General features: G+C 45.4%; 1 protein-coding gene across 2 annotated transcripts in view; it reads right to left on the bottom strand.

The window, feature by feature from the left end:
* The window catches only part of NAT10 (N-acetyltransferase 10), a 40,721-nt gene extending 26,380 nt beyond the window's left edge, over positions 1-14,341 (bottom strand). Inside the window, exons 1-8 of one of the 2 annotated variants that reach the window (XM_075927461.2) lie at positions 14,173-14,341; positions 11,613-11,833; positions 7,820-7,911; positions 6,565-6,736; positions 5,926-6,048; positions 3,877-3,938; positions 2,831-2,945; positions 361-468 (exon numbers count right to left, since the gene is read on the bottom strand). In XM_075927461.2, the coding sequence (XP_075783576.2) occupies positions 361-468; positions 2,831-2,945; positions 3,877-3,938; positions 5,926-6,048; positions 6,565-6,736; positions 7,820-7,911; positions 11,613-11,720 (780 nt within the window). In that variant the 5' untranslated portion in view covers positions 11,721-11,833; positions 14,173-14,341. The remainder of the gene's footprint in view (positions 1-360; positions 469-2,830; positions 2,946-3,876; positions 3,939-5,925; positions 6,049-6,564; positions 6,737-7,819; positions 7,912-11,612; positions 11,834-14,172) is intronic. The other variant, XM_075927459.2, reaches the window with a different exon arrangement.
* Positions 14,342-14,760: the final 419 nt, after the last annotated feature.

The following is a 14,760-nucleotide window of genomic DNA, read 5'->3' as shown; positions in this document are numbered from 1 at the left end:
TTAATTTCACCTCGGATGGTGCTGGAGCTAAGTCAGCTCATGCAACAATTTCAACTTGTGGCTGAGTTGCCGATTTCACATATCTGACACTTTGAGAGCTGCAAGCCATTTCTTTTAGGCAAGTCCCCTAGGTAAGTGTCCTTGCTAGCACAACTCCTCAGCCTCCATTCTAACCCTTCTTTTCACCATGGATAAACCAGCTGTTTGAAGGAGTCTCTCTCAGCTGCCTTCCCCTTTGTGGTAACTCTTCAAAGCAATCCAAAAGAGAGTTTCTTTCCAGTAGGAGGCAGTACTGGTTGGTGAACTTTTCATTCCAAGGCACAGCATGTGACAAACACAAATGTTTAACCCCATGCCAACCTGATCTAGAGTTTTACAGCTATCCACCAGCACTCCTACAGGCTGCGTATCCTGCAAGTTCTCCTTCAATTCCTTCAGCTCTAGATCCTGAGGTCTGAGGCTATCTTCCTAGAAAAGAGAGAAGAATTTATCAAAACAAGATCAGAAAGGTCCCTGTCAGCACAGCTGCCACCTCCCCCCACCGTCATATCTTTACATAGCAGAAAGAAATTCTATTGCAAATTTAATAAGCTACTCTAGGATCAAGGTTGGAGGATGGGCATATATTTGGGTCCAACATATCCTTTAGAATGAGGAACAGGAGAGGTTTGAATCTAGTCCTTTCTGGACTTGGGAGTAAAAGAACAATTAACCCAGCCTCAATTCTAGATGATTGGGAACGGGTACAGTAGGTCACATGAACTCAAAAGAAGAGATTATTGCTAGATATGATGTGCAAAGGCATATTCGCTGTCAGTCCTAGACACAAGGGGGCTGTTGCAGAAAGGCTTTCCCAGCAAAATCTTACCAAACACTTCACAATACTAGTGAAGCCACACAACCCATCACACAGAGGAGGAAAGGCAGTGAAATAACTGAAATAATATTCGTCAGACAGCAAGTCAGTGAGAGCGCCAGGAATAGAACTTGTGTGTCCTGACTTACTGTAACTAGGGACGTAAAATCCTGTTTAATGGTTAACCCGTTAACCAATTAAGGGGGGGATTGGGTGAACTGGAACACCCCGCCCCTCTGCCACCCTTATGCGTGGCATGCCAAGGAGCTGGTCACACTGGTTAACCAGAACCTTAATGGATGAGGCTTACTAGTTAACCATTCACATCCCTATCTCTAACCACTAACAAGCATTTACTGTTATTTGAACATACTTAGGGATGGTTTCAGAACACATGTAACCAAATCAAATTTACTTTGTAAACTTGCCTCTTAAAAAGTGTCTGTGCAAAGAATATGGCCAGGGCTAGCTCAGGTGCACAGATCTCTCAACTGATCCTGAGAGCCACTTTCCAAAAAACAAACATAGGTCATTATGTTAAACTGATATAAGCAAGGAAGTTCTGCGATAAAGCTTCCAGACCACATCTGTTCAATCTGTCACGATTAGATGCTGCAGCACAAATTATATAAAAGCCACCCACTTTTCTGGGTGATGTCCCAAGAGTCAAAAATAGAGAATCACAAAAAATGTGCTATGTTTGCAACAATATAGCCACTTTAGCTTTTTAGCTAGTTTTTTATACTGTGTTCTTCCATTGTACACAGCCTAAATTATGAGAGAACAGTCCCCTAACACAGGTGTGGATTATATCAGTGCCAGTGCAACAGAGGCACTTGTACTAGCAAGATCCAGGTGTGAAAACCATCCAGTGACTGCAGAGTCACTTGAATTAGCAGAAATAGCTCTTCCCAAACTTTGGAGGGAACAGGATTAGTTTCCAAAATTAAGGTTGAGAGTTTGGAATGCTGACTAGTGGATTTAGACATAAAACTACCACTAATTTTACATGGAAGTTGTCTAAATTTCCTAGCTGTCTTTGAAATTTTCAAAAGAAAGAACTCAGCTGTACCATAAAGCTCACTGATACAAGTCTTGATGTACATCAGAGCATACTTAACTTCATGAAGGCAGGCATCCAGGAAACAGAATCACTGTTTTGCACAAAGGTTAGTCATTAAAGCACAAAAGGAGTCTGGAGACAAAAGCATGACTCAGCAGTACTGCCAGTCATGGTGAATACTCAGATCTACAGGGCACATGCCAGTGAGGCTGTGACCAATACACCAACACCACAGATCAGTAGTAGCTGGTGTACAGTTTTATGGATCAGAACTTCTCTGGACTCAAATAACTCTCAGTTCTGCTGTAAATAGTGATGTACAAGTATAAAGCATATCTGTTCTCCAGGACGCCAAGACTCCACAGATTATACATAGACACCTCTTTCATCAGTGAAATGCAGCAGGTGCGTAACAGCAATATTATTAAACAGATTAGGTCAAGAAAAGAGGAAAAGCATCCAACATGATGCAAGGAATTTTGGTGACCAGAATTACACAGGACAGTAATATTCTCCAGACAATTAGCTAAACCCCCATATGTTTGTAAACCTTGCCACAAGATATTCAGCCATCGTGATTGGCCTCTCCTCTGACAGATGGCATTGCAGCAGCACAATCTTCCTAGCAAGATGGTTGAAGACTTTTCCAACGATTCAAAAGTGCACTCTGCTGAGTCACTGATGATGCTCCCTACAGCATCCAGACAGACACTCCTTATCAGATATAAGAAGCAGTTGAATCTTAAAGTACGGAATTTAGAATTGGCTCTCCCTTCCTTTAGTCTGAGGTTATACTAATATTTGATATTTAACGGGCAAGAATAACTTCCTTTTTACCAAACTTTAAAATGCTGTCTGCATCTTTAGCTTGGAAAAGACTATTTGAATCCAATATGTAAATATGCACTTACCTGAGACTGTGGAGGAACAGGTGTTATGTTTGCAATGTGACTAGAGATTGGCAGGATGTTGAGCTGATCATCAATCACTATGCAATTCTTACAAGAAGCCAGAGACAGAATGAACCTGCATGATCAGATACAGCCAACTCAAATACAGCTCAGGTAACACCATAGTCCTTTGGTAGTTTATCTATCCTGGCTCCCTTCAATCAAGAGACTGCCTTTACAATTGTTCCTGCTTTTACACAGTTTTATAATTGGGCTGAGTCAAGTTACTCAGCCCATTTTACTTAACATTCCTAGCGTGCCCCAATATAATAATGTCCGAATGTTCTATAAATCAGAGACATTCACACATGAAGACATTCCCATTCTGCCAACTTCAGGAGAACTTTCAAGAGAGATTCAGACCGATATGACAATTAATTTAACAATATCAATGTAAACAGGCAACTCTTGACTCCAAGATAGTAGGCACATGTACCCACCAGTGTAAAATTCCAGGCAGTGCATACTAGTTGTTGCTTCTGTTTTATCCATTAAACCACTCATCCATTCTACATTCTTCCCAATGGGCATGACAGTACTAGTTACATATCCTAACAGCAAGTAAGACTGTTCATTCAGTTCAGTAAGGCAGATTTCTTGGCTTTCATAAGAGACTGATAACACACCATAAAGAGAAGCTAAATGTTAACATTTTCATACTTTGAAGCTATAGACGTGCTTTCTGAGTCTCATCAAAAGCTTTAAAACTGGGAGAAGGTCATTGTGATATTTGTGCTTCTGCAGAGCCCTTCAAAGAACCCCAAAGGACAAATATTAAGTAATTATGCTCCCTTGTAAGATATGCAAAAGTTTTACACACACACACCCCTCTCCCACCAATGAAGCACAGCCACTGGTGATAACCCATGATTTCCCAATAAGAAGGCATGTACGTTATTCTAAGTTAACAGGACATTGTGCCCATTCCAAAACAACATACTGCTGTGGATGTCTTCCTTGCACACGTAGACTTATTAATTTAAGTTTTCAAGCTGTTACCAACCCACCTCTCGTTAAACCTCCCTACTACGTCCTGATGTGCTTCTGTTCTGTAGCGCGAGTGTACATCCTGAAATAGCAAGACAAAGATCACACAGTCTCACGGGTTTGAAACATGAAGGAATCTCTGGATTATAGCTCAATATAATTCATATGGACTATCGAATATCTCCTTTTCCTCCATCCATTCTTGACTGTGCCTCTCCTTTCCCCAGCATAAAACTTCTTTTTCCTTTATAGCACGCATTTCCTCTACCCGTCAAATTCTTTTTTACCTTTCCCAGCCCTAATTTTCATGCCAGCCTTAACTACTCCTTGAACTTTGCGTGATTGCATCATATTGTCAAATTTATGGCCCGGTCATGCAGGGCCTGAATGTCCCATGGTGAATTTGTCATCAGTGATGACTGAAACAAAGCTGGTTTTCCAGCTGAAGATCTAATTCAGTTACTAGTGAAATGCCCTATCTGAAAAATGAGCATATTCCATGTAAATAGGTCACACTTCAGAGATTCAGTAATGAAGTTGCTCCTGCTTAACAGTAAAGCCAATGAGGAGTCCTGTGGCAACTTAAAGACTAACACATTTATTTGGACATAAGCTTTCGCGGGCTACAGCTCACTTTGTCAGAGGCATGAAATGAAAGCTCCAGTTTGGCAGAGATTTATACACACATACAAAGATGAATCGCAGAACTGGAGGGAATCTCAAGAGGTCTTCAACATGACAGGCCATGAGAATGTTACATACTATGCAGAGGACCAGTGCTAAATGAGGCTAATTCAATCAAAATGCACATGGCCCACTTCCAACAGTTGATAAGAAGATGAGAATACCAAAAGGGGGCAAAATTACTTTTTGTAGTGAGCTCCCAGTCCATATTCAGACCCAGTCTAAGAATGTCAAGTTTGCTTATGAAGTCCAGCTCTGCAGTTTCATGCTGGAGTCTTTCTTTTAAGCTTTTTTGATCAAGCATGGCAACTTTCAGATCTGTAACTGAATGTCCAGGGAGGCTGAAGTGCTCCCCTATTTGTTTTTGGAATGTTACAGTTCTTGACGTCCAATTTGTGTCCATTTATTCTTTTGCCTAAAGACACTACAGTTTGGCCAATGTACATTGCAGAGGGGCATTGCTGGCACATGACTGCAACTACTGGGAGTGGGCCACATCCACCTGGATTGAATTAGCCTCGTTAACACTGGTCCTCCTCATAGTAAAATAACACTCCCATCTCTGTGTGTATAAATCCTTGCCAAAGTGAGGCTTCCACCACTTCATGCATCTCACAAAGGAAGCTGCAGCCCACAAAAGCTTTTATGCACTAACTAGTTAATCTTTAAGGTGCCACAGGACTCCTTGTTGGTTTTGCTGAAACAGACTAACACAGCTACCCCTCTTGGCAAACTGAGTTCCTCTTTATGAATTAATAAAATTCGAGTAAATCTGCCCCCTCCCCAAAAAGGGGGTAAAACTGTATATTCCATTTGTCTGTATAGTGCCCACACTGACCTTGTGACACCATTATTCTATAGCTAAAGAATTCTTAATTATGCAGCCTCACCTTTGACTCCTCAGTCTACACCAGATCTAGCCCACCAGGGTTAGCTCCTGGTGGGCCTACACCACTATATTTACCTGCACAGCCACCAGTACCAGTGACTGCAGCTCCCATTGGCTGTGGATCACTGCTCTTGGCCAATGGGAGCTGCAGGAAGCAGTGTCCCCAGCCCGTGCTGCTTCCCACAGCTCCCATTGGCTGGGAACAGTGATCCATGGCCAATGGGAGCTGCAATCACTGGTACCTGTGGCTGTGCAGGTAAAAATAGTGGCAGCAGTCTGCCAGGTGCTAACCCTAGTGAAACGCTGCTGTTATTTGCCTTCCCCTGCTTTATGAGGAATTCAAGTCACTTTGTTAAGCAGACCTGCCTAATGGTAGACACACACAGTGGCAGAGAAATAACAGTATGGGGAGGACACTTAAATGGTGGCTCAGCTTATACCATAAAACTGAAGAGAATGCACTATGTCTGGAACACCACTTGTTACTCAAACTTACCATGGTCATTGTATAGAGCTGCTTCAGTGAGTTCATAGTTCTGAGAAGAATAACCACAATTCCTCCTCCTTCCACTGTTTCAACAGTTCTAGCCAGCAGGTTTGGAGTCAAGGCTTCAAAATCCTAGCAAATACAACATTGCAACAAACAAATTCAAGGTTATCACCAGTCTTCCAAAACAACTGGCATCAACTAACAGAAATCAAACTGCCATAAAACACATTGCTAGAAGCATGCAGCGTAGTTGTAGCCAAGTCAACCTATGGGTACTAGACAGGGAAGGTGGACGAGGTAATATCTTGAACTGGACCAACTTTTTTTGGTGACAGTGCCAAGTTTGCACTTCCATCAACTGAAGTTGGTCTAATAAAAGATATTACCTCATCCACCTTCTCCAATATTTCTGGAAGGCAAGCTTCTGTAACATTAGTGTTTTCTTGTTTCTAATTAAAATTCTGACAAACTCACTGTGCTCAGAAAAAGCCATGTAAAATATCTTGAGCCATGATCACTGAATAATACAAGCAAGGCAAAGATTTCACCTCTATGGTATTTAAATTGCTAGAAAGGCAGAACATGGCCCAGGGAAAAATGACTTACATTCTAGTGCAAATTTAAGCTAAATGATAAATTTGTTACCTGGAGTACACACATGCCAAAGGTGTTACCAAGAATTTTATGGGTCTCATTGTAATAGCAATAGCGAATATTTGTGGCTGCTACAAACAACTCAAAAGGGTCATCTTGCTTTAGGTTTAAAGTTCCACTTTTAATCTTCTTCTGTAGTTGTCTCATTCGCTTTTTACGGTGGCTGGAAAAAAAAAGAAGAAGAAGAAGTGATTATATGGGAATTATCATGGGAAGAGGACCGAGCAGAGGAAGCTGTTAGAGATCTGGTTCAGATTTAAAAAGGGGATACCAGAATTCAGGCTCTAGGACAAACTGGGGATAATGTCTGGGTCAGAGTTCTGAACTCATCAACTGTTCCTGTGAGATTTCTGCCCAAAAGTCACAGAAATCAAATGGAATCAACTGTTCTTGAAAAATTTCAGTTGCCTTATAGCCAAATCTGAAAGAAATAAGAACAGCCATAATGGGTCAGACCAAAGGTCTATCTAGCCCAGTATCCTGTCTGCCGACAATGGCCAATACCAGATGCCCCAGAGGGAGGGAATACAACAGGTAATCCTCACGTGATTCCTCCCCTGTCACCCATTTACAAAGACAAATCCCTGGAACAGGCCCTCTTTTGATTCTGAACCCAAATTTGTACATACAAATTCAGATCCAAGAATTCATCACCCCCTAAAATCAAGGCTTTTGACATGAGGGCCTTCTCTGCATGCAATTCTAAAGGCTTCTCTGCTCTACAGATGCTATAGCACTGCGGCTGTGCTTCAAAGTCCTGTCCCTCAGTAGGGCTACCATGATGGAAGGGGTTAATCCATCCCAAGAGGCAGCAACTGGAATCAGTGAAAGAGTTCTTCCATCACCATAACATTAGCAATATTGGAGCTTAAGTCACATGCCTGAGCAACACAGCAACACCTCTGCTTAGGTGTAGCCCATGCTTAAGTGGCGATGTTATATGGGGGGACAGAAGAGAATTAAAGTAGAGAACGTCACAAGGCCAAAGAGCTGGAGCTGTGACCAGAACTCAGCAGTTCCTGGCTCCCAGCTCCATATTTCTGCTGCTCTATTCGAGTCAAAACAAATAATTCTATTATGCTGAAACTTTTAGACCATCACCACAGGACTTAGCCTAATTTCTCCAACTCAATTGAATCCTGAGACCTACATACAATTGACCTGACAATAAGCTTCCTTAGATCAGCTTCATAACTTGGAGAGCAATTAGACTACCCCCAAAGAGTGAAAGACAAAAACCTCTTACCTGCTAAAGCCCAACTCCTTCTTGTAACACCACAGCACTGAGGGTCTGGCCTTCACAGTCGCTTTAGATAGCATGTGATGGAGTATAACCACCTACCAAAACAAAGGCACATTAACAAATAGCTGCACTGAGAGGAGACAAAGTGAAACTTTTTTGGATCCCAAATGTAAAATATCAGATTTTAGAGTCAGATTTACATTGTTCATGTGCTCAATACCAGCAGGAGCTAGGAGATGCCATAATTTACATTCAGCACCTTGTATTGACTCCCCAAACATCAGAACATGAATCCCATGCAAGGCACATTATGTGACACATTATAATAGGGGTGGGGAACCTTTTTCGGTCGGGGGCTGCTGACTCACAGAAGAATCAGTTGGGTGCCACAAACAAGTGAGAAAAAAACAAACAAAAAAAAAACAACCCTCCAAAACCCAAATCCTCACTGACATGGCCCCTGACTGAGAAGAGGAAAGACACTTCCCACATTCTCCTCACACCAGAGCCTTGGGGGGGGGGGCCCTCAGGCTTGTAGATTTGTGTGCTCCAGCCCCACAGGGGGATGGTGGAGGGACTGGAGTACCAGCACCAGCTCCTCAATGCTGGGAGGAACACTGCTTCTCAGGTGCCAGACCCAGGCAAGCTCAGGACTACATCCGGCCCCTGGGCCTGAGGTTCACCACCCCTGCATTAAAACCTGGCTCAGAACTGCTAGGAAAGGGAATCCTTTCTAAAGTCTGGACGGACAGTGCAAACCTATCAAGCCATTAAAGCTAGCAAATCTCTGCTTCAATTATTCCTTCCTAGATGGTTCCACTTAGCCATATTTTTAAAAGACATCTGACAGAAAAAAAACTATTCTGTGTACTAACCAGATGAATCTCAAACATCATGAGGCCTATACATATAATAAATGGCTAGCTACATATTACATAAAGGGGGAAAGGATGGGTAACTAGTTACTAGACAAACTAGTGTCTCCTTCCAATTAGCTTCTTTGTAACAACTTATTGAGGCCTGATGTACAAACAATTTTTATACCAATGTAAGCTCTTTTTTTCTTAAATCACTAGAGTTATACCAGTATAAGTGTATCCACATCTGTGTCTACACTGGCGCAATCTTGCGCCACAGCAGCCGTTCTTGCACAAAACCTTGTTGCCTGTCTACCCAGGCTGTGTGCTCTTGCGCAAGTACACTGACATTCTAATGTATGAAATCAGGGCTTCTTGCGCAAGAACTATGATGCTCCCACTCGGGAATACGCCCTCTTGCGTAACTGTTCTTGCGCAAGAGGCCAGTGTAGACAGGCAACATGAATTTCTTGCGGAAGAAAGCCCTATGGTTAAAATGGCCATCAGAGCTTTCTTGTTCAAGAGAGCGTCTACACTGGTATGGATGCTCTTGCGCAAAAGCACATCTTTTGCGCAAAAATACATGCCAATGTAGACGCTCTCTTCTGGAGGAGTTTTTGCACCAGAACTCTTCCGCAAAAGAGTTTTTGTGTGAGAACGTGCCAATGTAGACGTAGCCTAGGAGTTGTATTGTATCCCTGTAAAGGCGTTTTATATTGGCATAGCTTATTCTCCTTTCTTCACAGGAATAAGCTATATTGCATGAGTCTACTCTGGAGAGACAGTTTGTAACATCTGAACTACATCAATGCAGGATAATACAGTAGCAGTATATTTAAGGCAATAAAACTTGTGTATTTAGACAAGGCCTTTATGATCTATTGCATAGGTAGACTTTTAAACAAAGGTAACTTTCCCCCATGTCTCTTGAAACCTGCATAAGCAGATGATAGCAGCTTTGCAGAGGCAGCACATTCAACCCCTATATTGTGGATGGTAATGTTAGTATTTAGACCATGCTAGTCACCAACCAATGAGAGCCCAAAAGTGGAAGGCATATGGGAGATGTCTTCCCACACTATGGTGCTGCTATAAATTATTCCAGTATGATTTCTTCTACGAGAAGTCTTGCTAGGTTTGGATAGGTAGCACTTGGCTTAAATCACAAGTGACAGAATTTGTAGGACCATTAGTAGAGTATATGCAAAAATGAACTGTGGATTTCTACACCAACATCTGTGGATATCCATGGATATAAAAGCGGATATCCACAAATTTGCAAGGTTTTAAGATACGAAATTTGTATCGCATCCACATCCTTATCTGCAAAAATGAGCTGATATCCGCAGATTTGCAGGGGTCTAAACATTAGGATCATTTTAATTTAAATGAAGGAAACTCTCACCGGGTTTGCAAGGGAGTAGAGAGGTTCTTTTTCCTTTAAGAAGAATTAATATTTTCTTTATTTTACCTGCTTTATAAATATCACACTCTACAAGCATTTATGTCCTTATTAATTGCAACACACAATCTATTGTGCATTTTAGACAAGTTTTTCTGTAAATACAGGCAGTCCCTGGGTTACGTCGGTCTGACTTAAGTTGGACCCCTAGTTGCGAACGGGGGGGGGGGGGATGGAGGGGCGCAGCTAGTGCGGGGTGCCTCCCCCACTGTCGCCGCCTCCGGCAGCACAGGGGGCGCTTCCTCCCAGCAGACCAGGGAGACGCAAAGCTAGCGCCCCCCCCCCCCCCCCTCCCCACACCCAGCAGACCAGGGAGACGCGGAGCGGCTTTTCTCGCCGCGGAGGATGCGGGCGGCGGGACCGCCGAGACGCACCACGGTCCCGCCGCCCGCGTCCTCCGCGGCGAGAAAAGCCACTCCGCGTCTCCCTGGTCTGCTGGGGGGAGGGGAGGGAGCGCAGCTAGTGCCCCCCCCCTCAGCAGACCAGGATTTTCTCGCCGACGCCTGGGGTAGAGCAGATGGGGGGCTGCCGGGTTGGTCCCACAGTGCTGAGGTGCGGCGCTACTGGACCAACCCAGCAGCACCCCAGCTGCTCTGCCCCAGGCATCCCCAAGTCAGCCGCTGCTGAAACTGACCAGCGGCTGACTACAGGAAGCCCGAGGCAGAGCTGCTCTGCCCCGGGCTTCCTGGAATCAGCCGCTGATCAGTTTCAGCAGCGGCTGACCTGGGGACATCTGGGGTAGAGCAGCTGGGGTGCTGCTGGGTTGGTCCGGTAGCGCCGACCCTTGGCGCAGCGGGACCAACCCGACACCACCCCAGCTGCTCTTGGGGACGCCTGGGGCAGAGCAGCTGGGGTGCTGCTGGGTTGGTCCCGCAGCGCCGCTCTGCGGCGCTACTGGACCAACCTGGCAGCACCCCAGCTGCTCTGCCCCAGGTGTTTCCAAGTCAGCCACTGCTGAAACTGACCAGCGGCTGACTACAGGAAGCCCGAGGCAGAGCTGCTACCAGACCAACCCAGCAGCACTCCAGCTGCTCTGCCCCAGGCGTGTCCGATTCAGCTGCTGCTGGTCAGTTTCAACAGCGGCTGAATCTGGACGCCAGTTCCGACTTACATACAAATTCAACTTAAGAACAAACCTACAGTCCCTATCTTGTACGTAACCTGGGGACTGCCTGTATATAAAATCAGTTACAGAATGTCTACTTATCATATAGAACTCTCAGCACTGACTTGTTATATTAGTTTCCTTCCTTATTAAATGTGCAACTTATTTACACTTTTAAAATCAGAGGTTTACAACCTATTTACTATTGTGGGCCATATGCACCCCACATAATAAATTAACTATCTGAGGATGTGACATGGGTCACAGCTGCATGCTGACTGATCCATGGTCCGAGAACCACTATTCTAGGTTCAGACTGTACATTAACAAAAGAGAGCTGCTGAAAATATATCATCTTTGGCTGATAGTTACCTGATCCTTGCCATGGTCTCCGACTAGAACAAACAGTGTCCTGTGTCGCTCAGCCACTCCATTCTCAATTAGCACTCGAATACGATTGTCTATCTTCTTGCGCTGCATTTTTAGTAAAAATGCCTGAAAAGTTAGCCAATCTCAGACCTATAGCAGCAGGTTTCAGCACTGGATGTACAGTGATACGAAGAGCGGAAGATCCCAGAGTTTTTATGAGATGGCTGATATAAAAAAAAAAAAAGTTGCGTAAGTTTGACTACCTTACAAAGCAATCACAGATTGGATGTTTTTATTTTTTAAGTATATGATAAAGAAGCAATTTGACAACTTCTTGGAGAGATTTTTTACACTAGAATGATTTTGAAGAACATTTAACAAACATAGTGAAGCAATTCAGAATGCAATAAAAATGAACAGACTTATTCTGAATACCACGTTGCTTTCTTCTCCTCCACTCTCATCACAAGATTTAAGCAGCTGTTATTTCACAAAGTGCTAGTTACAGTTTCAGGACTTATTGCCGTCATTCCAAGTTCTCAAAGAGGAAACGGAATGGCTATGGGGAATAATCCAAAACCCATTAAAGATATATTAGACTCACAGAATCACTTTCTGGCCCCTCAAGTTATCAAAAGAATAACTTCAGTAATATTTTGGAAGTTTAGGTAAGGATGACAAATGTAAAACTGCCATTTAAGTTTTGGTAATTCATTGGGTGACAGGACCAAAATCAAAGCAGTATGCTGCTGGAAAAACATTTCACTTCCAATGGTATACAGCAGGGGTGTCCAAACTTTTTTCAAAGAGGGCCAGATTTGAAGAAGTGAACATGCGTGAGGGCCGTCCCCGCACTCTCAGCCCCAAGGCGGAGGGCCCGCAGGGTCGGAGGCGGGCGGAGAGCGCAGGGCACGCCGGCCTCACGGCGGCCCGGGGGCAAGGCGAACCCGCAGCCGAGCGGGGGAGTGGGGCTGCGGACGTGCCCTACAGGGCAGGCTCTAGGACCGCGGAGGCCATGGGCGGCGGCGGCGCGGCCGGAAGCGGCGCGCTGGGCGCGCCAGTTCAAAAGAGCACCGGGGAGCCAGGAGAGGGGGAGGAAGCAGGGGCCGTATTAAATCGGAACACGGGCCGCAATTGGCCCGCGGGCCAGACTTTGGACATGCCTGGTATACAGCTCTGATGCTTTTTGGGAAGCTGGACTTGCCCTACTCCAATCATTAGTTTACCAGTGCTCTCTGAACACTGCTGCAGGATAGTGTAATAAGCAATGGTTCAAAATAATATTTATTCCATGCTTTAGCAATGCATAGTCTCTCACACAGAGAGACCACAACTGTCAGCTAATCATATCCAGATGGAAGAAATTTCTTGCATGTTCATGTCCTAAACTCTAGACCTCTATTCAGCGAGCTACAGGATTAACTCCAGTGAAGAACAGCACTAAGGTAGTTCAGCAAACTTGCAATATGCTGTTTTGAAGGGCTGCAAAAAGGTTTCCACACCCACTGTAGCTACTTGAAATTGTGTAGTTAGTATCCTTATTTTCTGAAGCAGAAGCATCAGAAAAGGGCTATTGAATCACCTTCTCCAGTTGTTCTCAAACCTATGTATTGGTAACCCCATTCACACAATTGTGTGTCAGTGTGAGCCCCTCCTTAAATATAAAAAAGCGTTTTTAACTTATAACAATATTTTAAATATTAGAAATGAAACAGGATTTGGGGGTGGAAGCTTACAGCTTGTGACACCCCCCCCCCCCCCCATGTAATAACGTGTGACATCTCGAGAGATCACAATCCCCAGTTTGAGAACTGGTCACCCAGCCCAGCCTCCCCGTTTGAATTGCTCCCTATTGTAACTTTCATATTCCCTTGCTCCGTTTTTTTTTTCTGCTTTACATGGGGACAAAAGGGCCTGTCTAGTTTTTCATTCATAATAGTGGCCGTATCAGAGGGCACCTGACATCTCATTTTAAAATCTGTTTTCTGAAGAAACTCTTCTGGTTTTTATGGAGTGTTTAGTCACCTCGGAATATGAAAGTTACAGCATGCCCTTATTACAAGGGACAGCCCTTATTTTTTTTCAATTTCTAAATCACAAGATTGGGAGTTGCTGGGCGCTGCAAAAAGCAGTAGGGAATAGGCCTGGCAAAAGCGAGTATTGCTTATTACTACTAATAAATATCAGAAGGTGGGTGGGGCAGGCGTGCTAAGAATACAGCGCCTTATTTTTTGAAATACAATATTCTCCACCCTGGGGCGGGGAAGGGGAAAGAGACCGAGTGGCCTGGGATGGGGAAATCGGGAACATAAAGAGGCTTGTAAAAGCGTTGGGGGGAGGATCGACAGGGCGGGGCCGCCGGTGAATTCAATCACACGCACCGATCATGGCCGATAGCCAATCGGAGCCACATGGCCAAGGCTTCTCCAGTGTCCTTCCCAAAGCCCCTGGATGAAAAGAGCAAAAACCCTCCAGAGGCCTCCCAGATCCCCCCCCCCCCCCCCCCCCCCGCACAGCCCCGCGCTGGCAGGGGGCCAGACGGATTCTCTCCCACGCGCCTCACCTCGCCGGCTGCCGCAGCGAAGGGGAAGCTGCGCAGCTCCCGTCCGGGCAGAGTCCCTGGGGCAGCGGCGCCGCAACCCCCACGTGGCCGGCTGGGGACAGGCGGCCCAGGCAGGAAGACAGCCGCTGCTCCCGGCGGGGGGGGAAGGAGGTTACGCAGCACGGCGAGCGGCGCATGCTCAGTAACTTCTACTGAAGCCACTGCCCTTGAGTCCGCCCTTGCTCTGGAGGGGCCCCACCTCTCCGCGCCTCAGAACGCAGGCTCCAGCTGGAGCCCCAGCACTGCCGCTACCCTGCATCCCTGTCACAGGCCGGCACTCGGGCAGGCTTGGGTACCCGCGAGGGAGACTTGCAGTGGCGTGAAATGAAGAGGGAGCGGATCCCGTGCGGCCGAACGTGAGCGCGGCGCACTCGAATTCTCCTTAGTGATGATACATTCCCGAACCAGGAGTGGTTGAGGCTCTGTCCCCTCCTCCGCCCCACTCCTCACAGCAGAGTTGGGGAAAGGGCCTCCGCTGTAGCTCAGCCTGGCAGCAGAGGACGCGCACAAAGTTTCCTCGGGCTTGCCAGAAGCAGGTAACATTTTGAA

This window comes from Pelodiscus sinensis, chromosome 5 (genome assembly GCF_052426305.1).
Source record: "Pelodiscus sinensis isolate ZL-2025 chromosome 5, ASM5242630v1, whole genome shotgun sequence".
NCBI lineage: Eukaryota > Metazoa > Chordata > Testudines > Trionychidae > Pelodiscus > Pelodiscus sinensis.
This window is presented reverse-complemented; position numbering and strand designations above follow the sequence as displayed.